The 25,725-nt window shown below is 37.0% G+C and overlaps 1 protein-coding gene across 4 annotated transcripts in view; it reads right to left on the bottom strand.

Annotated features, from left to right (window-relative positions):
• Positions 1-23,323, bottom strand: part of BRF1 (BRF1 general transcription factor IIIB subunit) — a 220,274-nt gene extending 196,951 nt beyond the window's left edge. For 2 of the 4 annotated variants that reach the window (XM_034433593.3, XM_034433597.3), the window contains exons 1-2: positions 22,800-23,323; positions 6,885-6,962 (exon numbers count right to left, since the gene is read on the bottom strand). In XM_034433593.3, coding sequence (XP_034289484.2) covers positions 6,885-6,962; positions 22,800-22,986 — 265 coding nt within the window. In that variant the 5' untranslated portion in view covers positions 22,987-23,323. The remainder of the gene's footprint in view (positions 1-6,884; positions 6,963-22,799) is intronic. The other 2 variants (XM_034433595.3, XM_034433594.3) reach the window with 2 other exon arrangements.
• Positions 23,324-25,725: the final 2,402 nt, after the last annotated feature.

Here is a 25,725-nt window from a genome sequence, read left to right as displayed (position 1 = left end):
AGAGGAAAGAGGAATATCTTTTTATGTTGGATTACCTACCAAACTAAATATTAAATTACTGACCTATAGACATAAATTAAAGATTACCTTTTAATTATCTTCCCTTCAAATGACTTTCTCCTTAAATAGTATAACAACATAAAAATGAACTAAGACCTATAGAATTTAGAAAACAGAAATCATGCAATCCAAATTCTAAAAGGAAAAAAAGCATCTGTTTACAGAAATTCTATCAGATGGAAATACAGTATACAGGCAGACCATGATTTACCACCACAATTAAGCCCAAAATTTCTGTTGCTAAGCCATAGCTATTAAGTAAATTTTGCCCCATTTTACATTTTTTGCCAAAATTGTTAAGTGAATCACTGCAGCTGTTAGTAAGAGATTCTTAGATTCTGCACTGACTTTGCTTGTCAGAAGGTTATAAAATGTGGTCACATGACCCCAGGGCACTGCAACTGTCATAAATATGAGCCAGTTGCCAAGCGTCTGAATTTTGATCATGTGACCATGGATGCTGCAACAGTTGTAACTGTGAAAAGTGGTCACAATTTTCTTTTTTCAGTGTTGTAGCTTTGAACAGTCACTAAACAAATGTTCTAAGTTGAGGAGTACCTATAATGCAAGTAATAAATAAAAGTGCATCCTTTCCCCAGGATATTGGTATGCTGACTTTTTGATATCTTTCAAATAAGTTAATCTAACTGATCTGCCTGAGAACACATCCTTATGAGAATGCCAGACCTCTGTGGTATTACAACATCAACTAGGTTTGACAACTGAATAGATTTTTTTTTTCAGCTGTGGTATAATTAAAATGGGGGGGGAGTGATTTTTGCAACTGTGATGCTTGGCAGAGTAATTGAGTATCATGACTCACTCGGCAGCCTCATATAGATGTTAAAAAGGAAAGGAGAAAACACCAATCCCTATGACTCCCCACATAGTAGGGGCCAAAGGTGGGGCCTCTCCTCCTAAGTCATTATAAACCAGAATCACCAACTGGAATTGTCTGGGAAAGAAACTTATAACAAATCTGACAGCAATAATCTCTGCACCTGTAGACTTATTTCTTGACAGATAAAACTATGGAAGAATTTATGGGTAGACAGCATGAAGTGGGAATACAAGTCTTAGCTGATAATAAAGAAATTAAGGATTATAAAATGGAGTTTAAAGTCAGAGTGGAAACAGAAATGATGAATCAAGAGATGAAAAAGGACTTGGGTGAAGATTTATTTTTGAATTTACGAAATGTTTTTAACTCCTTGAAACAATCTTTGAGATGGAAGAAGGTAAGTCTGCAGGGAGATTCAATCCTATGACAGCAATTTGATGGGTTAACAATTAATCTTTCAAAGCAAAAATAAAGAATTCAGAGTCAACTAGTTTGATCAGGGTTAAAATATGGAATATTTTTATCAAAATCTGGAAAGCCTTTTTGGATTTTTTTGCCAACATTTGGATAGAAATTACAACAATTTGGGTGTTTTGAATGGAGGCGAAGGGGTATGGAAAGAAGTAAACCATGTACAAGTAGTTCTTGGTTAACAACAGTAACTGGGACCAGAATTTCCATCACTAAGCAATGAGCTGTACAACGCAATGTCACGTGACTGTGTGGCTTAGTGACCACAATCCTAGCAGTCCCGTTTGCCATTGTTAAAAGAGAATCACAGATTGTTAAGCAAGGACCTCCTTGTGATTTCAGTTTGCATTATCTTTTAGCACTGTAAAAAGCGTTACTAAAAAGTATTATCTTTTAAAAAACTAACTCCCACCAGCACTAGCTAACAGACTAACAGAATAATTTACTGGCAAACAAGAGATCTACTATCTTCATACTGGGTATAACAAACTGCCATGCCAGCTACATGCATATCACATCCTCAACTATCTGTGTATCTAATAACGGTGTATTGTCCCCATCCACAAGCTGCACTAGAGGTTTTGCCTTCATCCTTCAAAAAATTAATTGTTTCCAAACTACAATTTTTATGTGAATGATTTCCACCCTTTTTTCTTTTAAGGTCTTAATTCCCCATAACAATACAGGACCTATATTACAAGCAAAATTCAAAATTCTCATATTATGACCTTTTTTAAAAAAAATCACCAAATGCTAATAAGGAGAAAATTTACAAAGGTGTTTTCAGACTTCCAACAGTTGTTGACTTGGCCAAAACGTGGGAAAAAAATGTGGCTGCCAAGTACATTGTGCACAGAAACCAAAAGGATGTCCTTACATGCCCCAATATTGTATATGGTAATAGAAAACATTTTCAGCACCTGCACAATCTACTAGCACACAGCTTTTATTGGTAGAAAAAAATTCTCAGAAACTGTGTGGCAGTGAGCCAGAAGTGAGTTTGTTGCATGTTAAAAGGCTGCATTCCTTTCCGTCAAGTGAAAGAGATTTACCAATCATGCATTGACAGTAAGGCAGCTGCAGAGTTACCCAAAAGAGAAGCCCAATTTTCAGAACAGTCAGCACAACGTTTTCAAATGTTTTATGAAGAAAGTGTTGTTGTTGTTCTTGTTGTTGCTTTACAGTGCAAGGTTTTGGTGAATCAAAATTTGATTAAACCCCAAATACCCCATTCAAATAATGCCACGGATTAGTCAGGCAAAAGTTGATGGACAGCCAAACAACAAGGCTCCAGGATTCATTCCGGTAGGTTAGAAGCCTTTGTTGGGAGTCCTGAAAAATATATTTTTGAAACAAAGGATCTTCTGTGAGGTTGCTTTTTCATGAGCCTGCCCTAAATGGCAAGAGTAATATGTCAGTGTCTTGAGTATAGAACTGAAAGACAGGGGACTTTCACACCACTAGGGAAAGATTCAAAGACTCAAAATCAAAATTTACATCCTCCATAAATATCACCCAAAGAGTTCCACAAGAAAACTTCCAATTCAACTAGACTTATGTTAGTCCTTAAAACTCTCAAATAATATACCAATGTGTTCTAAAAAATCTACTTTATTTTCACAAATGATAGCAATCATACAGTGGGGCAAAAAAGTATTTAGTCAGCCACCAATTGTGCAAGTTCTCCCACTTAAAAAGATGAGAGAGGCCTGTAATTGTCATCATAGGTAGACCTCAACTATGAGAGACAAAATGAGAAAACAAATCCAGACAATCACATTGTCTGATTTGGAAAGAATTTATTTGCAAATTATGGTGGAAAGTAAGTATTTGGTCAATATCAAAAGTTCATCTCAATACTTTGTTATATATCCTTTGTTGGCAATGACAGAGGTCAAACGTTTTCTGTAAGTCTTCACAAGGTTGGCACACACTGTTGCTGGTATGTTGGCCCATTCCTCCATGCAGATCTCCTCTAGAGCAGTGATGTTTTGGGGCTGTCGCTGGGCAACACGGACTTTCAACTCCCTCCAAAGGTTTTCTATGGGGTTGAGATCTGGAGACTGGCTAGGCCACTCCAGGACCTTGAAATGCTTCTTACAAAGCCACTCCTTTGTTGCCCGGGCGGTGTGTTTGGGATCATTGTCATGCTGAAAGACCCAGCCACGTTTCATCTTCAATGCCCTTGCTGATGGAAGGAGGTTTGCACTCAAAATCTCACGATACATGGCCCCATTCATTCTTTCCTGTACACGGATCAGTCGTCCTGGTCCCTTTGCAGAGAAACAGCCCCAAAGCATGATGTTGTCACCCCCATGCTTCACAGTAGGTATGGTGTTCTTTGGATGCAACTCAGCATTCTCTCTCCTCCAAACATGACGAATTGTGTTTCTACTAAACAGTTCTACTTTGGTTTCATCTGACCATACGACATTCTCCCAATCCTCTTCTGGATCATCCAAATGCTCTCTAGCAAACTTCAGACGGGCCCGGACATGTACTGGCTTAAGCAGGGGGACATGTCTGGCACTGCAGGATCTGAGTCCCTGGCGGTGTAGTGTGTTACTGATGGTAGCCTTTGTTACGTTGGTCCCAGCAATCTGCAGGTCATTCACTAGGTCCCCCCATGTGGTTCTGGAATTTTTGCTCACCGTTCTTGTGATCATTTTGACCCCACAGGGTGAGATCTTGTGTGGAGCCCCAGATCGACGGAGATTATCAGTGGTCTTATATGTCTTCCATTTTCTAATTATTGCTCCCACAGTTGATTTCTTCACACCAAGCTGCTTGCCTATTGCAGATTCAGTCTTCCCAGCTTGGTGCAGGTCTACAATTTTGTTTCTGGTGTCCTTCGACAGCTCTTTGGTCTTCACCATAGAGGAGTTTGGAATGTGACTGTTTGAGGTTGTGGACAGGTGTCTTTTATACTGATAACAAGTTCAAACAGGTGCCATTAATACAGGTAATGAGTGGAGGAGCCTCTTAAAGAAGAAGTTACAGGTCTGTGAGAGCCAGAAATCTTGCTTGTTTGTAGGTGACCAAATACTTATTTTCCACCATAATTTGCAAATAAATTCTTTCCAAATCAGACAATGTGATTGTCTGGATTTGTTTTCTCATTTTGTCTCTCTTAGTTGAGGTCTATCTATGATGACATTTACAGGCCTCTCTCATCTTTTTAAGTGGGAGAACTTGCAAAATTGGTGGCTGACTAAATAGTTTTTTGCCCCACTGTAGGTCAACATAACAGACATGAAACTAGAACTAATCCATTTTGCTTCTGTCAATGGTTAACATGTTATAATATTTTTTCTGTGTTTTAAAATATTTTATTTTTCAAACCACTGCAATCATGTAACTTTCAGCAATTTACAATGGAAAACATCCATAACATCAAAATGCAATTATGCAATCATAACAAATATTTAAAATTACCTTAAAACGGAAGCACATAAATAATTTCTAAAGTGCTCTCTTCATTCATTAAAAAGGCTCCCTGCAAGAACTCCATTTTAACCTGCTTCCAGAAGGCAAACAGCCTTCCTTCTGGTGATAAAAGCTATTCTACAACACAGGGGCCTTAATGGAGAAGCATCTTCTCCTGGCTTTGGCTCCTCTGATCATTTAATAGTGGAGAACTCCAAACAGTTTTTTAATGTGTGGATGGTACCAGACTTATTAATCCCAATTGAAGGAGGCAGTCCTGCTGGTATCTTAGTACCAAGTCATAAACTCAACAATTTAAATTGCTCTTAAAACAACTGACAGCTAATGCAGGACTCACAGCACAGATGTAATATGTTCTGGGTGTCTAGCACCCATTAGCAAATGGGTTTTTGAATTTTCGTCCAAATGGTATTTAAAAGCAGTGCCACATAGAACATGCTGAAGTAGTCCCACCAGGTAGTGATGAGTTACTGTTGCTAAGTCCTTGTTTTGATATTAATACAGATTCAGCGGTACAAATTGAAATCTGTTGTTTTTTTTAAAAATCCACACAGGTGGCATTTAAAAAGATGCTTAATAAACATGGGTTTTGCTGAATTATCACTCAAAGGTTCCTCTCGCTTGTGTTAAGTAATTAATGAAAAATATCTAGTTTTATGGGAGAAAAATCAAGCAAATTACTGTATAGGTCTTATTAGAAATAATTAATGAGAACATCAATGTTACATTAGAAAAGTAAGAGGCAGCTTATAGCAAAGGCTATTTACTGAAATTAAATGCACAGTAAAATGAAACATTTGAAACAAAATTATGAATTTTAAAGCTAGCATTCATTTTCTGTAATGAGATTTTCTTTTAAACATAATGCATGGCATATTCAAAATAAAAAATATGAGAATCCATTTAGTAATTGCATATGAACAATGACTGGAATGTAATATAACATAAAGCCACGGGATGGAATGGAATGGAATGGAATGGAATGGAATGGAATGGAATGGAATGGAATGGAATGGAATAGAATGGAATGGGATGGGATGGGATGGGATGGGATGGGATGGGAATGGGAATGGGAATGGGAATGGGAATGGGAATGGGAATGGGAATGGGAAGCCTCTGAATCAGCCACATCTGGTTTAAATACAAAAGTCTGACTTTCTGATTGCCTAGTCAAATTCCATCTGCTTACAGCTCCAACTTCTCAAATGTAAGAAGAGAAAGGAAAGAAAATTGCTCTCCAGCCTAAATCCAATCTAACCAAAAGCTTTTGTTCTTTTCTACAGCATATTGTTTGTCACTGCAGAAAGCTTGATTAGAAAATGTGAATTATAATTTTGATCTGGAAACTTCACAAATTCTACCAAAAATACCAAGCACATAGGGTCTTCTGAGCTTAAGAATAGAACCGCACATACTATTTTAGTTTATAGTGGAAAAATGGTCTTTTATTAAAGCTTTAACAGATCCACACTTACTTAGCTTCAGCATTGAACTTCTAATGGGACAGACAAGCTGTTGCCCTCTATTTCTTTTTTATTTTACTTTCCATTCTTCCTGTTCTCTGCCACATTGAATGAAGAATTAGTCCAAAACTTCTGGAAGGTCTCAAACTGCCCACTCCACCACCTGGGAAAGACACTCTTATTGTGAAGCTACTGAGCGCAGCTGCCCTCCGTCAATCTGCTCTTGAAGGGTTATTATTCTACTTGAATTCAAAAGATCGAGATTCATGACTCAGCTAAACTAGGTCTATTCTGAAATGCTTCAATCCTAGAATTAAAGTACATCTGACATTTAAAGCAATTTATTTGGAAGCTATGAGGACAGAGATGTCAAATATGCCTTGCTTTTCTCCTTGCATTAATTACTATTTGCTGCCGCCAACTATGGTTTTCAGTACAAATTTTTTCCAACTCAATTCACAATTTAAAGGGAATTGCATAAGCCATGCTCTAAAAATATCTACTTCCTCTCTGATACACCCTCCAAAATCATAGTGGATAAAATTTAGCTCTAGGATAGCTTTCTTTAGCAAGGCTAAATAAAAATAAGAATTACAAGTTACCATTTTGCAAAGTCTGTGCCCGCGACTCCTTTCCCAAGTTGACATGAAATCCTCCAACAGTTTGAGTTTTTCCTGCTGCTACAAGAAAAAGAAAAGAAAAAGCTGTCAAATATAACAAATTAATGGCAACATTTCAATACATCTTGCCCAGACTCTCTTTTGCTAAGTATTTCAACCTAACAAACATCAATAGTCCTAGACTCTGAGACTCCTCTTATGTGATTATGAACCTCAAGCTGCTACTGCAGCTTTTTTTCCTTTCTTTTTGGCATCTTTCTCAGCCTCTAAAGTTCAAGTTATCAACGTATTTTTTGTAAATAAGCTGCATATATTATTCATATATAACGTGTACATAGGCTGCTCAAAAACAATTTCACAGATTCATATTATATTAGAGTTCTCAGAGGCATACTACGCACTAATTACTATAATGTTTACGGGTTTGACACCTTTCCGAAATGTAACCAGCCCTGTTCGGTACTTGACCTTAATCTTTCTCTTCTCCCAATACCTCATCTCTACCATTTCTGATTTTGCTTTTATCAATCCTACTAATCAGATCAGATTTATCAAGTCCAGCATTCCTATTTCTTATGCTGACAAATCAGGTATCCCTGGAAATCCAATAAGTGGTATATGAAAGCTATATATACTTCCCAACAACTGGCATCAGTAGTGTACTACCTCTCAAGCAAGGAAGGTTCCAACATAATTAAGAGACACTGATGGGCTTATCCTCTGATTTTAGATGTCATGGAAGATGTCTAAGAAATTCTTTGAAGCTAAGTATTGTACATTATCAAAGCTATGCAAATGGTCTACAATGTTGTTTGGCCATTAATACACCCCTTTCTAATCTTAAACTAATGCCAATCTCTTATTTTCATCACCATGAAAAGCACAGACTTTTTTGGACAATAGTTATGAGCAACCCTGGCTGACAGTGTTTTCCTCTATCACTAACAACAAAGGGAATAGTTCTTGTAAGGATTTGCCTTAAAGATTTGTTACTTCTGTGGTCGTATCTACAGCCCTCTGTTGAGTTGAAATAATTAAGTCATCTTAATTTGTTGACAAATCTAGATAAGAATGCAAGTCCTCCCATCCAAAGTGAACATTATAATAACTACTCTACTGTTTACCTTATTTTAAGCATTAAAGATAATGTGAAGTACTTTATACTGTTTGGACATTAGATTTGTTCATAAATACTGAACATTATGTGAATGAGCTACATGCCTGATGAGAGAAAAAGGCTGGGCAGTTTATACAGCTCAACCATCTTGTTGGTATGATACCATTGGAAAACCAGCACTGTTAGTGGAGGAGCAATTATGACAGAAATAAGAACACAACCAATTAGCTGTGGGTAACCAATTCTCATCTATCAAAAACTGGGTCCAAAAACTACAATACTGCATTTAACAGACTGACACTCTCAAGCACATATATTCATAGATGAACAAATGTCCCTGAAGTATTTCTTTAGATTTTTGGTTAAAATTTTTGGTTAAAATATGTCAGGATGGGTTATTTCCCTCACTATTATTCCAGAGAATTTTATAGAACCTATAGAACTTCTATAGAACCTATAAGGGCTAAGGCAATCGGCAGCTCGCTCAGGGAAGAGTGGTGACCGGCGGCGGTTCAAAGACCGCTTCACAGCTGATGAGCGCTAAAGGAGGGGGGCGTGCGCACGAGCGCACGTGCGGCGTTTTCAGTTTTAAACTGAACTGGCCAGCTCGCAGTACCAAGAAATAAGGAAAGGAAAGAAAAAACCTGAAAAGTAGAATCCAGATGGGTCAGGAATGGTGATAATACAGAGAAATTGTCACTAAGTCTCCTCAGATCAACTGAGTCGAAAAACTGGAGTCGATGGAGGCATATGAAGGCGTGGCCAACAAATTTATGACTCAGTCTCCAGGCAGATCTACTGTATCAAACCCATTCCTGACCCACTCCGCAGCCAATTGGGAGAAAAGATATTTTGCAAAGCACATCAGAGGAAGCAAAGTACCCCTTCTTGAAGTATTAAAGCAGCCACATTCTTTCAATGCTTTGGTTGCTTTGAAGGGTTATTCCAGGTCATCTATATGTATGTGAATATGCAAATATATTTTACTAATTTCTAGGCTATTTGCAATTACTCATGCAAGCTGTCAATCCAGACTTTCATCAGCAAAAACTCTCAGGAAATTCAGAATGTGGTTTTCATTTTATAACGCTGCAAGTTTCTCTTTCTGTTGTCTTCTAAAGCAGTATTTTTCAACCTTGGCAAGTTTAAGATGTGTGGGCTTCAACTTTTCCATGCTGACTGGGAATTCTGGGAGTTGAAATTCACGTCTTAAAGTTGTCAAGATAGAAAAACACTGTGCTAAAGGAAATGCAAAGTAGAAGAGTTATACATCTTATTTCTTTTATTAGTTGCCCATTGAAAAGATAAAATGTGTTCCACTGCTATGAACATCTGGCTTCAGCTGACATCCAGCACATTGGGGCTCTTATCAAATCTATAACATTCAATAGACTGAAAACTGTTCTGTTTTTGACTGCTTTTAATGAACAAAGATAGGTTTATTCATTTTTGGTGAAGCATGTAAACAAATTCCAATGCTAAGCAACATTTTGTTTTGTTTTGTTTTATGATAATATTAATAAGACTTTCGTTTGATTTGTTTCATTTGTTATGGTTTTTGTCTAGTTTATTTATATTTGTTTATCACACTGAATGGACACTGACAGCAATAGAAACTGTAAATAAAGTTTCACATTTCTGTCATTTTACAATCAAATAAATTTCCTTTGAGAATAAGCCGAGGAAAATGTATATGTCAAAGTAACTATGGTAAACATTTAAAGGAAAAAAAAGCAAGACAGTACATAGGTCTATCGGCACATTAAACACTACAACATCTCAAGTTTTTCATATTCTTAAGATAGTCTGATAAAATTGCAGAGAAATAGCATTACTGCAACAAAAGCAACACTTTTCTGACACTTTAAAGATTAATATAGTCATCTATTAATGTTTACAAAATAAAATAATCATACTTTAGTTCATATGACTATCAGAATGCATATTTAATCAATTGTAAAATAACCATAGATTTCAGTAGCTACACTGGGAAGCAATGAAAAATCAAAATACAGCATGGCAATTTACATAAACTGTAAATATACTTTCTCACTTTTAGCCTACTGTTTAGCCTACTGTTATAAAACTGTAATAGTCTGAAATTCTAGCTACTGACCAGTAAAATGCACTACATGACCAATTTCATCCTTACAGAGGATTCTTCAGGCGTACTCTCCATGCTAGTTGTTCCATGTTTAACCCTTCAAGGGGATATGAATCCATAGGCCTTGCACTTGTTGACTCAACGATTCATTTAGCACATCTTACCCTGGCTGTCAGTAGCTTGCAGGAAGGTTGATTTTACAGATGTTAATGTGAGAGCTTATTTAAAAAGTTGTACTGTTCTTGCATATCTTCAGTTCAACACACTTTCAATTCATGTCACATAATTTCTCAGAGACCTGACAGACAGACACAACACATACATAGCACCCTTCTTCCGGTCCCAAGAAGCCCCATTAAAAGGCAGATGATCAAATTCTTGATCTAATAAAACCAACTTTGCAGTATAAAAGGGGATCAATGCAGGCCTAATTCAGAAGTCAGCGTTTTCACAATCACCAAAGTATCTTCTGGAGGATTTTAAGTAAGCCTTTATTGTTGTCATGAAGGTTATTAGGAGATTACTCCTGAGGCATGATACAAGACTGACACCTGGAGGAAACTATAAGAGGCACAGTAAGAGCTCTAAGTATTTGTTATGGATTTTCACTAGCAATATTCTTACAAACATGCTCCTCCATTTCAAAGCAAGCAACATTAATGCAAACCTTGGAAAAGAGTTTGAAGTGATATACCAGTAAATAATAAAAACAGGTACACAAAATACACTAAAGCTAAATGAGAAAAGAAAAAAAGAAATGTAACTAAATCTACTTTACATAATACCTTTCTCTCCATATTTTTCTATCCTTTCAAATCATCCTCGTTTCTATCATATCCATACATATTTTACATTTTATTTTTTTGTTCATTAGACTTCTCACTTCTCTCTTTTTTAGGATTTAATCAGTTACCCAGCCGTAACTTTCTCCGTCTTCGCCATTTGCTCTACTTTATATATTTTAAAGTTCAATTCATACTTATTCTCTCCATATGACTAACAAACTTGTTTTGTAGTGAATTAACTTTTGTCACTTAATCATCTGAATTACTAATCTGAATTTGTTTTAACCACATATGTTAAGTTCCATTCCTAGTTCATTAATTTTTCTCCTGAAACAGTCAATTCTCACTTCCAAAGAACTTATTTATTTATTAAATATATACCCGTTTTAATAAGAACTTCCATATAACAAGGTGAGTATAAACAAACAGTACAAAAAATATTTTTACTTCCATTAACAAATACTCATCTCTTGCAACTGACGCATTTTTATCTCTATATTTCTATAAAAGTATTTTCATTTATTTTGATATCTTTAGTAAGATTTTGTTTATTTATTCCAAGTTTTTGCCATTAAAATATCAATTGCAAATATTCAGTCCATTTTCCTAATCAAGCACGATTATTTTTGTCATTATTAAATTAATTTTCAGATCCTGACCTATACTCTTTGCATTATATAATATGTTTAATATTTGCTACAAATCATTTGGGTTCTTAGCTAATAACAAGGCATGCAGCACATGCACATTCATGTTCCCAATCAACACGTATTTAATGTTATCACATGGTTTTCTTATACATTTGTCCATCAACACAGTAAACAGGCAAGGAAAAGTCACTTATTTATCTTGCTCTTAGATCAATGTTGAAAAATTCTGTGAGCACACCACTTATTCTCTCACCTGCTTTACTTTCGTCATACACCATTCCTGCATTCAATAACCAAACTCTATTTCCATAATTTGTGCAAAGCTCCATTGTTCAAACTTATTCACTTCATCATTCACTTTTTCTCAATCAACAATCATACAATTAATTTTCTGCTTCACCTCCATATATTTCTCAGTTACCTATTGAAGTGCAAACAAAAAAGCTACATAGTAATGTGCTCAGTGTTGTTTCTAACACACATCGAGCCATACTGGTTTTTTAACAAATATTATAAAACGATACTACTTCTTTTATAAAATCCCAGGGCTAGTATAGCCATAATCCCCCAGAAATAGTCAGATTCAAGAGATTGGACTGAAAATTATACATCAATAACATCTTATACATTTCTTATACATTTGTCTTAAACATTTTGTTTGTTAAATTTATATGCTGTTCAACTCACACAACTCTGAACAGCTTACAACATCATAAAACAAAAAATAACAATTAGGTTAAAAGCATTAAAAACATCAAGCATTAACAATTAAAACATTAAAAGTGAACAAAAACTGGATTAAAAAGGGACTAAAACATTAATGGTATAGAAGTGGGATTAATTTTTCCCCACAAATCTATTTATGTGTGTTAAAATATTATTTCAGAAACATCAATGATTCACAAGACCAAATCATATCAATCAATTGACCCAGGTTTTTTACATTGCCAGCAACGAAAATCTGATATTCATCCTTCCCAATTCAGTCTTTGGGTGTGTGTGGTGGCGGGAGAGGGAGGGCTAGTGGATTCATAATCTTAAAACCAATATAACTGATTTAACATTTTTGTGACATGCATCTTTTGTCCTATCCACATTTGCACACTTAGCAAATTACTCCACCTGAAGATGATTTATCATCTCACCTACTACCACCACCATCACAATTTTTTTACATTACAATACATTACAAGCAAGCACTTCTATATTAAACTAGCCCGTAATAGGCCAATTCACCCTAATGAATAGTCATTAGAGCAGTAGTGGCGCAGTGGTTAGAATGCAGTATTGCAGGCTAATTTAGCTCCCTGCCAGGAATTCAATCCTGACCAGCTCAAGGTTTACTCAGCCTTCCATCCTTCCAAAATAAAATGAGGACCCAGAATGTTGGAGGCAATATGCTGACTCTGTAAACTGCTTAGAGAGGGCCGTACAGCACTATGAACTGGTATGTAAGTCTAAGGGCTATTGCTATTGTTACTTTGTCATTTATAAAACATGAAATCTTGCCATCCTGTTAAAATGGTTTCCCATTCTGAATTTTATCAGAAACCTTTTCACACAGGACCTTAATAAGACCAATCTTACTAATTTTTCAAGTGAAAGTTTACATATTTTTCATTAGTGAGAAATAATCAACCTTACTGCCAAAATAGTTTGCTTCATAGCTTTTTATTCATTCCATCAAATATATGTAACAAGCCTACAGGTGGAGCGAATTCAATTCTTGCTATCTTTTCATTAATGTTGAGACTGTATCATATTCCAACTGAATATAAAGGAAAATCACTTTTTGATTACAATATCTCCAGCAGCTCCTGGTTACATATTGTATGTGAAATTCTTATAGGAATTATATCACTGGCATTCCTGCACTGAAGCAGGTAAAAAATTACCAGATCACCATAAATTTGTTGTATTGATCTATCAAACTCTTTCTAACTACTTACCTAAATCTGATTCCCAAACATATTTTAAATGTAGTATTCTATGTCTACCTTTATTTACTTCCAATGCGTGAGTAAATTTTCATGCTATATCTTTGGATTATACAACAAAATCATTCAGTTTCAAAATTAGGCAGTGACCAGTTAACACCATTTTTGTTAACTTTGTACAGGAGCACAATAACAGCATTCTTTCAATTATCAGGCACAGATGCATTTTTTGCATAATTTATTCAATGTTGATGCCTCCCGACTCCAACCATCTCTGGGCAACTCAAAATAATAAAAAGCAACATAAAAACAACAAATTACAATATAGTACACAGGAGCTAATTACAAAAAGATAATTAAAGAATTCACACAATCACAACAAAAACAAACCAGAAGCATACTTGAATACTTCTCCAGGTATGCCATCCATACATATGGTTGCATTTTTCAACATTACCACAGCATTTATTACTTCATCAGTCTTTTCTTGGGCACATGCATTTATAGCATTGATTTCAATTTTACTCTTCAACATATCACTATTATTCCCATACAAATCTCTAAAATATCCCTTCTAGCATTCCCAGGCTTTATTTTTAATTGCATTTACTCTGCTGGTTCCCCTAATTCAGAACAAATTTTATCTCTACCACAATCTCTCTGCATTTGCTGTCACTTTTAAATACATTCCTCATTCTACATTTTTTGCCATTTTTTCTCTATATACACATATTTCTTTACCAATCGTTCTCTTACACCCATTTTCCCAATCTACCTCTTTTACTTTGATCTCTTAACCAATGTACAAGAATATTGCTATTAATATATGATACAAGCAATTTATGTCACTTTTAAAGCTAACTTTCTAAAAGGAAAGGAAGGAATTACTGCAAGGAAGTAATTTAAATTCTGAATAAAATGCATAATCAAAACAATAATCAGAGTCATTTTTCTATTTCATCAGAAATATCAATCTGCCGAATTAAGCCACTGTAGTATGTCAGATGTGATTTGTCAAGTTTTCTTAGAAACAAAATTTCAGGGCAGAGATGCTATGAAGACAAATGTTTAAAACTTGGTCCTAAATTAGGAGTGGCCAATGTGGTACTCAGCCCTTCCCCAAACACAAAAAAATGCCTTTTTTTAAAAAAAAAAAATTCTTAAGCAAAATTAAGGATAGGATTGAAAGTAAGTTTGCCGCTTGGAAGCAAACAATTTCTAGCCCCACTATTAATGTTTGTTCAATGCCTGAAAAATTACTATTTGGATTGGAAGATATTTTAAGGGTGGAAACTGAAATGGTTTTCCTCCATATGCCTCTGGTTCTTAATACTGCTCAAAATAAGTAAAAAAAAATTCACTCTTATCCCTTCCAGTAACATCCCCACATTATTCCCACATTCCAATGCCTTTAAGAAGGTCAGGAGACTGGGACTTCCGGTGGCACTGCCGACGTTGCTGGATGCTCTCTTTCGGAGTGCCAGCCCTGTGATCTTGTAAAACCCCCCTGACAACGCAAATCAGCTGTCTGGCGGCTGGAAAACCTTTCCCCCGGTAGAAGAGGGAAAGGAGAGCAATCGGATGGGGGTAGAGCTCCCCGAAAGCTCCTGAAATAGTTTTGGGGGCTTGGAGGGTGAGAGCTCCCCAGGAAGTCTGGTGAAACTCCGAGATCCAGGGCGCTTCTGCTTTAAGCAGAAAAAAACGTCGCGACCACTTCTGCAATCCTTATTGAGATCTAAGCTGATTATCTATGCAGATGGAGTGAAGACAGGAGAACAGACAATTGCAAGTAACAAATCCTTAATTCCACGTTTAAATTGCTACTTTTTGAAGCTGCTTAAAGGAGTGAAGAAAATGGCGCTTGTGCTTAATAGGGTGTGAAAGTGAAAGTTAACTCTCGATAAAGCTGTTAACACCCAGCATTGTTCAAGGTGGATGGATAAAAAAAAATGGCTGGCTTTTTTGAAAGTGATGAAGGCTCACTATTACAAACATCAATAAACACACAAATACTGATTGTGGATCTCTTTAAAGAAATTTTAGAATCTTTTACCTCCGTGTTGGAAAGAATGGAAGGGTTTTTCAACAAGGATTTTATTCAAGTTCAAAACAAAGTTACAAGTGAAGATACTGTATCAGTATTTCAGTTGCCAAATAATAGTGAGTTGCTGAATGAAGAGGTGAAAGAAACAATCCAGTTTAATGTGCCTTTGGAAAATGGAATGGATGTTTTTCAAATTAAGAAGGAAAGGCTGAGAGATTTGAAGGAGTGTAACCAGGTAATATTGAGAGAGATTTCTCCAGAGGCTTTGATACAGTCAACTGGAAAATTGTCAGGAGATGTTGGGATTTCTAATATAACAAGGAGGATTCGAAGTGGAAATTTACAATTTTTTTACAAAAATGGACTCTCAATCGTAGTCAAAGAGGTGTGTTTACTTAAAGGAATTACTTTGTGAAGAGAACAAGATTGTAAGGTACAGCAACTTCAGCTGAAAACTCAAGAACTTATAAAAATAAAAGAAGATGGAGGAATAAGACTGAAGAAGAAGGTTCGCAAAAAAGTCAGGAAAAAATGGAGAGGGAAAAATTACAATCTTTTTGCCTGGGGAGGATAGTAGTAGTGAAAACGAATGACTATATCTATATTTAGGGATATGATTTGTTTTGAAAAGTAATGCTATAGTGTAAATGAATGATTTACTTATATTTAGGGACATTTGTCTTGAAAAGTTATATTAAGTAATGTTACATTTGAATTGTTATGGGCTATTGACCAAACCTTTACTTTTGTCCTGAAGTATATTAACACTAAAGTTATATCTTAGGGAATGCTTTGCTGAAAAATTTATATAAGCTTATAAAGAATGTTTTGTTGAAGAATAAATATAAACTTGTGGGTTATAAGGAAAATATAAGTGGTGCAAGGGTTGAGGGAAGGTTTTCACAATATTTTTTATAGATATCAAATAGTGAAGATGTTATTTGATTATAAGCAATGGATTTGTAGAGAATAAAATGAATAAGTTTATGCAGAGCTATTAAGTAAGGAATGTTTCTAGGAAGAGTCAATATGAGTTTATGGGGTAAAAAGTAAAAATAAGATTTTTATAATATAATTTATTTGAGATTGGTTAAAATATTTTGTTAATGTGTTAATGTGCTAATATATGTAAGGGTTGGAGATGTGATGGTTAATTGTAATTGGGTTTTGATTGTGCAATGCTGGAAGAAAGAAGACTTGCTTATTATTGAAGAATGAACAAGAACAAAGTTGGATTGATTATTTTCAAGCAATACTTGGTTTAAATAGTTATATTCAGATAGGAACAAGGGGAGTTAAAATGTAAAAGGGAGATAAATCTATAGATAGTTAGCTTATGGGGTTTTTTTTTTATATGTTTGTTAAATGCTATATCCTGTATTTGCTCTGGGAAGTCCGGGGGGGGGAGGGTTGGGGCAGGAGGGGGGAGGAGGGAAGGGAAAATATGTGTAAAATTTTTTTAAACTTTTTAATTAAAAAAAAAAAGAAGGTTTGGAGACTGAATTCTGCATGTTAAATTTATATTTACCGACAAAGAAATAAAGATCTATTTCAAGCTATTTAGCTCTCGTCAGCTAGCCATACCCTTCTGGGATTTGAACCTGGGCTCCTTATGTATTAGGTAGATGTATTACCTCTAAACCACGGACTCGCCTCACTTTGTCAGCTATACCAGGGGAGAGATTAAATGTTTTTTTAATCAGGGCTTTAATTCTGCAAATAATACTTATTTCTACTTATAGTATATTGTGGGGAACTTTCTTTACAAATACAATGCTATTGAGAACAGAGCAATATGTGAAATACTAACAGTTATCCTAACAAGATATTAATATTACACTTTGCTTTATAACAGCTAGCAAAGATGTGGTTTTTCCTGATAAAAGAGGTAAAGAAACACTTGATTTCCCTGAGCAATACTTTTTTCATTCAGAATCATCTCCACCTCATTTTCAAACATTGCCCACGTGTTAATACTGGACTATAGTAAGAAGGATCCAGAAATCAATATAAATAATTTGTGCTCTTAAGGTTTCACCTGCTTATCCTAGGTTGCAAACACAGTGACATCCATTAACAATTCAAACAATCAATGCCAGCTAATGATGATAGCCATGCAAATTACACAAATAAATAAAAATAAACAATCGACTCTATCGAAAACTTCTAACAGACACTGAAATAAAATTTTATATTTTCTTACAATAAAAAAGTGTGATAATCATTTCTAACTTCCCATTTGGAGACTTAGACTGGACAACAAAAAATATTTAGGAAGACAGTAGCAATCGACTTCCATTTTCTTGCCAAGAAAAATAGATGTGGTAACTATAAAATAAATTCATCTGGAAAATATCTTTATCTTAATAATGGTAGATTAATTTTATAATTTATTTATGTACTACATGTTTTGAAACGGAATACACTCAAATACTTGGAGAAGAGAAGACACAAAAATAGTTTTAGCATTTACCAAGTAGTAGGAAATTAAAATAAATTAGATTTAACTATGAGAATTATACAGGTTGATCTATAAACAATTGTTGAGGATTTTGTTCCTTACACCCACCCATAAATATATAAATACATAAACAGTGCTAGCTTACAGAAGTCAGTCAGCCTGGAACTCTGAAATACAATATCATATGGGAAAGATTATTTAAAAGGAATGATTCCAAATATGCCATAAAATTAGAGATGGAGAGCTGAATCTAATCCAAGCAAACATTAACTACTTCTCTGAGCAGACCTCATATAGCAGTGTTTCTAAACCATGGCAACTCTAAGAAGTGTTGACTTCAACTCCTAGAACACCCCTGCCAGTTGCTGGCTAGGGAATTCTGGGAGCTGAACTCTACTCTCCTTAGAGTTGCCAAGGTTGAGAAACACCGCTATATAGGAAGGACTTTGGGGAGACAAAAAAAACCCTCCTCTTTCTCTTCTCTAAAATTATACTGCTTACCTTTGCCATAGCAAAGGAAAAGCATTGATACAATAAATGCAAATAATTCAAAATAGAAGCAGCTGCAAGTAATAAGTTCTCTAATAGCCAGTTCTGGCTATCCATAGGAAAGGTGCGAGGCAACCAAATCAGAACCAGCACACGTTCATGTAAGTGGGAACACGTATAATTTTGTATCTTGCTCTGAGAAAGCTCTTCACTTGAGGACCCATAAATCAGAACATCCTCATCCAGCATCAAATGATATTATTAAATGATGCACCTTGAGAATCAGGAGGCGGGGGGGGGGGGGAAGGGTGTTGGAGATGGGGAAAATGGGAACAGCAGAAAATGATCTACTGCTCTAATACAAATTAGTTATAACTTAAAACACACTACAACATTAACAATGGTTGTGGCACCAGAAGAGCAAGAACCAGAACTTTCTGTCTATCTTGATACCCGAAGCAGTAAAAGAGGAGGTAAAGAAGAACAACTTAGAGTAATCAAGCATCTTGAAGCCCCCAGGCCACAAAGCAAAGAGCATCTCCCCACAGTTAATAACATTCTGGGTGGGGAGGAGACAATAATGCATCAATGTACAGTTGCAAGAAAAAGTATGTGAACCCCTTGGGATTACGTCGAGTTTTGCATGAATTGGTCATAAAATGTGCTCTGAACTTCATCTAAGTCACAACAATAGAAAAACACAGTCTGCTTAAAATAATACTACACAAACATTAGATGTTGCCATGGTTTAATTGAACATAACATGTAAACATTCACAGTGCAGGGAGGAAAAAGTATGTAAGCCCCTAGCCTAATGACTTCTCCAAGAGCTAATTGGAGCCAGGAGTGAGCCAACCTTGACTCCAATCAGTGTGATGATATTGGATGTGTTGCTGACAGCTGTCCTGCCCTTTAAAAACACACACCTGTTTTGGGTTTACTGGTTTCAAGAAGCACTGTCTGATGTGAACCATGCCTTGCAGAAAAGAGCTCTCAGAAGACCTACGATCAAGAATTGTTGACTTGCATGAAGCTGGAAAGGGTTACAAAAGTATCTCCAAAAGCCTTGATATTCATGTGTCCACGGTAAGACAGACTGTCTACAAATGGAGAAAGTTTAGCACTGTTGCTACTCTCCCTAGGCTTGGTCGTCCTGTAAAAATGACTGCAAGAGCACAGCGCAGAATGCTTCATGGGGTAAAGAAGAATCCTAGAGTATCAGCTAAAGACCTACAGAAATCTCTGGCACATGCTAACATTTTTGTTGACACATCTACAATAAGGAAAACATTAAACAAGAATGGAGTACATGGGAGGACACCACGGAGGAAGCCATTGCTGTCCAAAAAAAATATTGCAGCACGTTTGAAGTTTGCAAAAGAGCACCTGGATGTTCCACAGCACTACTGGCAAAATATACTGTGGACAGATGAAACCAAAATTGAGTTGTTTGGGAAGAACACACAACACTATGTGTGGAGAAAAAAAGGCACAGCACACCAACATCAAAACCTCATCCCCACTGTAAAACATAGCGGAGGGAGCATCATGGTTTGGGGCTGCTTTGCTGCCTCAGGGTCTGGACGGATTGTTGTCATTGATGGGAAAATGAATTCCAGAGTTTATCAAGACATTTTGCAGGAAAATGTACGACCATCTGTCCGCCAACTGAAGCTCCGCAGAGGATGAGTGATGCAGCAGGACAATGACCCAAAGCATACAAGTAATTCAACAAAAAAATGGCTTCAACAGCACAGAATACACCTTCTGGAGTGGCCCAGTCAGAGTCCTGACCTCAACCCGATTGAAATGCTGTGGCATGACCTTAAGAGAGCGATTCACACCAGACATCCCAAGAATATTGCTACACTGAAACAGTTCTGTGAAGAGGAGTGGTCCAATATTACTCCAGATCGTTGTGCAGGTCTGATCTGCAACTACAGGAAAAGTTTGGTTGAGGTTATTGCTGCCAAAGGAGGGTCAACCAGTTATTAAGTCCAAAGGTTCACATACTTTTTCCTCCCTGCACTGTGAATGTTTACACGTTATGTTCAATTAAACCATGGCAACATCTAATGTTTGTGTAGTATTATTTTAAGCAGACTGTGTTTTTCTATTGTTGTGATTTAGATGAAGTTCAGAGCACATTTTATGACCAATTCATGCAAAATTCCACGTAATCCCAAGGGGTTCATATACTTTTTCTTGCAACTGTACATCTTCACTTACCATGGTTCGGGGCACATATATATCTGCTAAATAACAGAAAGATCATTGGAATTTTTTATATTTTATAAAATTTTACATCTGTATACATGCACATTTAATAATTATTTTTCATATCATCTAAACATGGTTTTACACTTTTTTCCTTTACCAAGATGATGATAATTGCTGCATCTTTCAATTAAGATTATTCATCTCAACTGAGCAATCATATTTAAGCTAGCATTAACTAGGAATGTTTTTTACCAAATCAAGAATCCAATTAACAGAATTATTTCCCTTCAATACTGAATTTGAATTATCTAGAACAGGGGTGTCAAACTGGCGATCCACGGCCGGATGCATCACATGCAGGTCACGCCCATCCCGGCTTCGCAAAGGTAAAATGTTGCGATATGTCACGTGATGACATCATGTGACACAATCTGGTTTGACATCTGTGATCTAGAAACCTCATTTACCCCATTGAAGAGGCTACACTCACTACCCCTACCCTTATTTCTTAACAACTTGGTTAACAACCATGGTGTTCACACTTATGTTAACCCCTTTGTTTACTTAAGAACCACAATAAAAAAAACCATAAAATCAGCAGGCTCCATTACAATTCTGACTCAAAAACTACTTGTAGGCCAATTACAATGTGTTTCATTAATTTTTTTTCAGAGAAAAAAAGGAAGATGTCATCCTTTCCCTCTCCATCACTTTGCTTTGTATTTATTACCTCTCCCTTTTGATTTATTCAAAGTATTTATTTGTCACTGACTCCTTCAAAACCAGTGTACAGACTTTAAAACATATACTACCAAAAAAATACAAGAAAACTCATAATGTAATAATAATTATAAGCAATTTAATCATACCATCATGAACTACCCAATGTGGCTTCTAAATTTTTTTATAATCCATGGTTAATTTCTAGAGGGTAAGCACTCCAAAATTGGTGTAACAGAAAAGGCTTTCCAGCTGAACTCAAATGAGTTTCTACTGCATGTGATGGACTCAAGGCAACCTTTGATGGTGAATACAATTGTTCAGCATTTCTGTATAATAGAAATATTCTCTCAAAGTGGTTCCAAATTGTCTATAGGTTAATATCAAAATGTTATCTGGAAGCAAAATAACAGCCAGTGCATTTCTTTTATCATGGCATTGCCTCTCCTTGCTGCTGACACTTGAGCCTCTGGTGTCACATACTTTTTTTCAGAGAAATGCAATTCAGTCAGAGCAAGCAGCCTCTTATTTCATGAACCCAGAAACCCCTTATTTGTGGGATCCATGTCTTTTCAGATGCAGCTCACTTCTGCATCAAGTTATTGGTCAAGGTCAGCAAAACCTCAGGTGTGTCAGAGGTTTCAGGTGTTCAGATGTGTCAGAGAAATACAGCTGAGACTTATCAGCCTATTGATATCTCTGTTCCAAAACACACAATGATTTCTTCCATATTCAGGATTAGATCCAAACTAGAATACCAGGGATATTTATATAATAATGCCTGAGATTTACAATGCTCAATTTGTCTAAAACTGTAGCCTAGATTGAATAGGTGTTTCTTTCTCCATGGACTTAACTCCCTAAAGTTCTTAAATAGTCCTCTAGATATGCAACATGTGAAACTAGAAAAAAATGTTCAGTGCCATACAACTTCAGCTGCTGTATTCACGTAGGCAGGTGATCCAATAAGAGTAAAAAATCAAATGTATATCAACTGTGGATAAGTCATAACTGTATTTTAATTGTACTTTTCTGCTAAACGAATGTCACAAACTACACACCTTACAGGCTCCTACAGCGGCACATACATTGTATTCTTAACAGTGTCAACATAGGCGATTTTGTCACTGCACTGCTTTGCTTTTAAACTAAGCAAATTCTGTATGAGACACAGGAGGAGGAAGCAGAGGAGTTGTGATTCTCCCACGTGCAATTCACTGTTCACGGGAGCAACGTCACGGCCGGCAGTAGCAGAGGCAGCATCGGGCTGCTCCTCCTTCGGCTGCCCCACCATCACCCACAAGCCAAGCCCCCGGGCCCGACTCCCGCTACACACACACACACACACACACAAATACACAAGCTCGCACCGTCGAGGGAGACGAACTGCCCGACTGCCGAGGAGCCTCCGCCACTGTTCTCCACGAACTGCACCTCGGAGACGATGATGTTGTCTTCCAGCACCGAACCGCATCCGGTGCAGACGGCATCGCCCCGGGCTGAGTCCACCTCGATGTCGGAGCCGCCGCAGGCAGCGCACACCCGCCCGCCGGACATCTTGACGGGGGTTGCGGCGGCCGCCGGCAGGCAAGCAAGCACGTTGGAGCGACTTCCCTGCAGCGGGCCGAGCCGGTCTCCTCGCTCAGCACACACTGCCGGCGGTTTCTCGCGCTATTCCTCCTCCACGCAGGCCTGGCTCAGCCGCCCATTCGCTGCCGGAGGAGGAGGAGCCGCAGCCCCCAAAAACCGCCCTTTCTCGCGAGGCCTTGCCTGCTACTGCGAGCCTCCACTTTCCGCGGCAGCGTATCCTGGTCCGCCTCTTGGGTGTTTGGGGATTCCCCGAAGGCGTCTTAGAACGCCGAACGTTGCAATTCACAAGAGTTTCTGCCGCTACTACTTGCTCCTTGGCCTTTAGAATGCCTTCCCTCTCCCGCTACACGCCCCACACACACACACCCCGCCGACGGGTGATTTGGTAGCAGGAGGCTGAAGTATGGAGAGTTCAAGAGTTTTTGGTTTTTCTTTTGGTCCAAAAGGCCGGGATGACCGATTAATTTCATCATTTACTATAGGGTCAGTTCAGTAAAGAATAGGAATAGGAATAGGAATAGGAATAGGAATAGGAATAGGAATAGAATAGAATAGAATAGAATAGAATAGAATAGAATAGAATAGAATAGAATAGAATAGAATATTGAGGACCCAGTTTGTGGGGGCAATAAGCTGACTTTGTATAAAAATATACAAAAGTATGAAGGCTATTGCTTAACACATTATAAGCCGCCCTGAGTCTCCGGAGAAGGGCGGCATATAAATCAAATTTTAAAAAAAAATAGAATAGAATAGAATAGAATAGAATAGAATAGAATAGAAGTTTTTATTGGCCAAGTGTGATTGGACACACAAGGAATTTGTCTTGGTGCATAGGCTCTCAGTGTACATAAAAGAAAAGATACATTCATCAAGAATCATAATGTACAACACAATGATAGTCATAGGGTACAAATAAGCAATCAGGAAACTATCAATATAAATCGTAAGGATATAAGCAACAAGGTTACAGTCATACAGTCATACAGTCATAAGTGGAAGGAGATGGGTGGTGGGAACGATGAGAAGATTAATAGTAGTGCAGACTTAGTAAATAGTTTGACAGTGTTGAGGGAATTATTTAGCAGAGTGATGGCGTTCACGAAAAAAACTGTTCTTGTGTCTAGTTGTTCTGGTGCGCAGTGCTCTATAGCGTCGTTTTGATGGTAGGAGTTGAAACAGTTTATGTCCAGGATGCGAGGGGTCTGTAGATATTTTCACAGCCCTCCTTTTGACTCATGCAGTATACAGGTCCTCAATGGAAGGCAGGTTGGTAGCAATTGTTTTTTCTGCATTTCTAATTAGTCTCTGAAGTTTGTGCCAGAACACAGAACCCTGAGTAGGTAAAGGATCAGGTTCTTTAATCAAAGATCAGGTGAACTTGTAGGTAGAGAAGACTAAAACATGGATATATGCCTTTTGTAGCCATCCTTAGCAATCCTATTGACATTAGTATTGCAAGGCTTTTAAACCTTAGCAACTTTAAGATGTGGACTACAAGTCCCAGAGTTCCCCAGTCAGCAGCAAGAATTCTGGAAGTTGTAGTCCACACATCTTAAAAGTGACAAGTTTGAAATACAGTACACTGCTGTATTGTATAACTGTTATAATTTTTTTATCTTTATGAAAGTCTCTCAGATTTGTCCCTTTTTCAGATTTTCCCTTTATTTTTTCCAATAAGACATGGTCCATGTTGTAATATTCCAGTGCGGTAATGCTGGATGTGCCAGGTTTTTTGACTGCAGAAAAATGAAAAAAAAGATACCTCTGCAGTTTATAAAAGTTGAAAATGACCCCTTGACACATATTACTGATAGGCTGCCAAAATAATATTTAAGAAATTATTTTCACTTGGGCCACTTTATGTAATATTTGGGCACTTTCACACGAGAATTATTCACCAATTTGAAAGAAGTCTGGACTTCAGGGGTTCCCCAACGTTGGCTGACTTTGAGAAATAAGCTAATTTATTTCCAGCTCAGGGCTTATATTTTTGAACTCCCACAAAAAAAAAAAAAACCCTAGTATTTTGTTTAATGTTGGTACTCTTTGGAGTTTGTAGATCGTTTCCCCTCTGCAAGAACTCCTCTTTCCATGCTTTCCCAGATCCTCTTCCTTGCATCCCAGTTTTTCAAAGAGGAATGTAGTTTGTTAGGTTTGCTGTTCCCCCTCATAAGAACTACTCTTTTGTACAGCCATAACTTATTTCCATTTTTAATATTATAAAAACATACTACAAAAAAAAAAATTGTTGAGACTTTGGAAAAAATTCAGAGAAGCAACTAAGATGATCAGAGGCCTGGAGACTAAAACATATAAAGAATGGCTGCAGGATTTGGGTTTGGCTAATCTAAAGAAAAGAAGAATTGGGGGTAACATGATAGCAGCATTCCAGTACTTGAGGGGCTGCCACAAAGAAGAGGGGGTCAAATTATTCTCCAAAGCACCGGAGGGCAGGACAAGAAACAATGGTTGGAAACTAATCAAAGGGAGAAGCAACCTGGAATTAAGGAGACACTTCCTAACAGTGAGGATAATTAACCAGTGGAATTATGGTTCAGGAAAGGTATAATGTTGTAAACTGCCCTGACTACAACCCACAGGGCCGGATTTTCCTATAGGCTAACTAGGCTTCAGCCTAGGGCCTCAAGATCAAGAGGGGCCTACACAGTGGTGGGATTCTGGGAGTTCTAGAGGGTTCGTCCG

The sequence above is a fragment of the Pantherophis guttatus genome, chromosome 1 (genome assembly GCF_059756535.1).
Source record: "Pantherophis guttatus breed Tessera chromosome 1, ASM5975653v1, whole genome shotgun sequence".
NCBI lineage: Eukaryota > Metazoa > Chordata > Lepidosauria > Squamata > Colubridae > Pantherophis > Pantherophis guttatus.
Note: the sequence above shows the minus strand (reverse complement) of the source record. Positions and strands in the feature narration are given on the sequence as shown.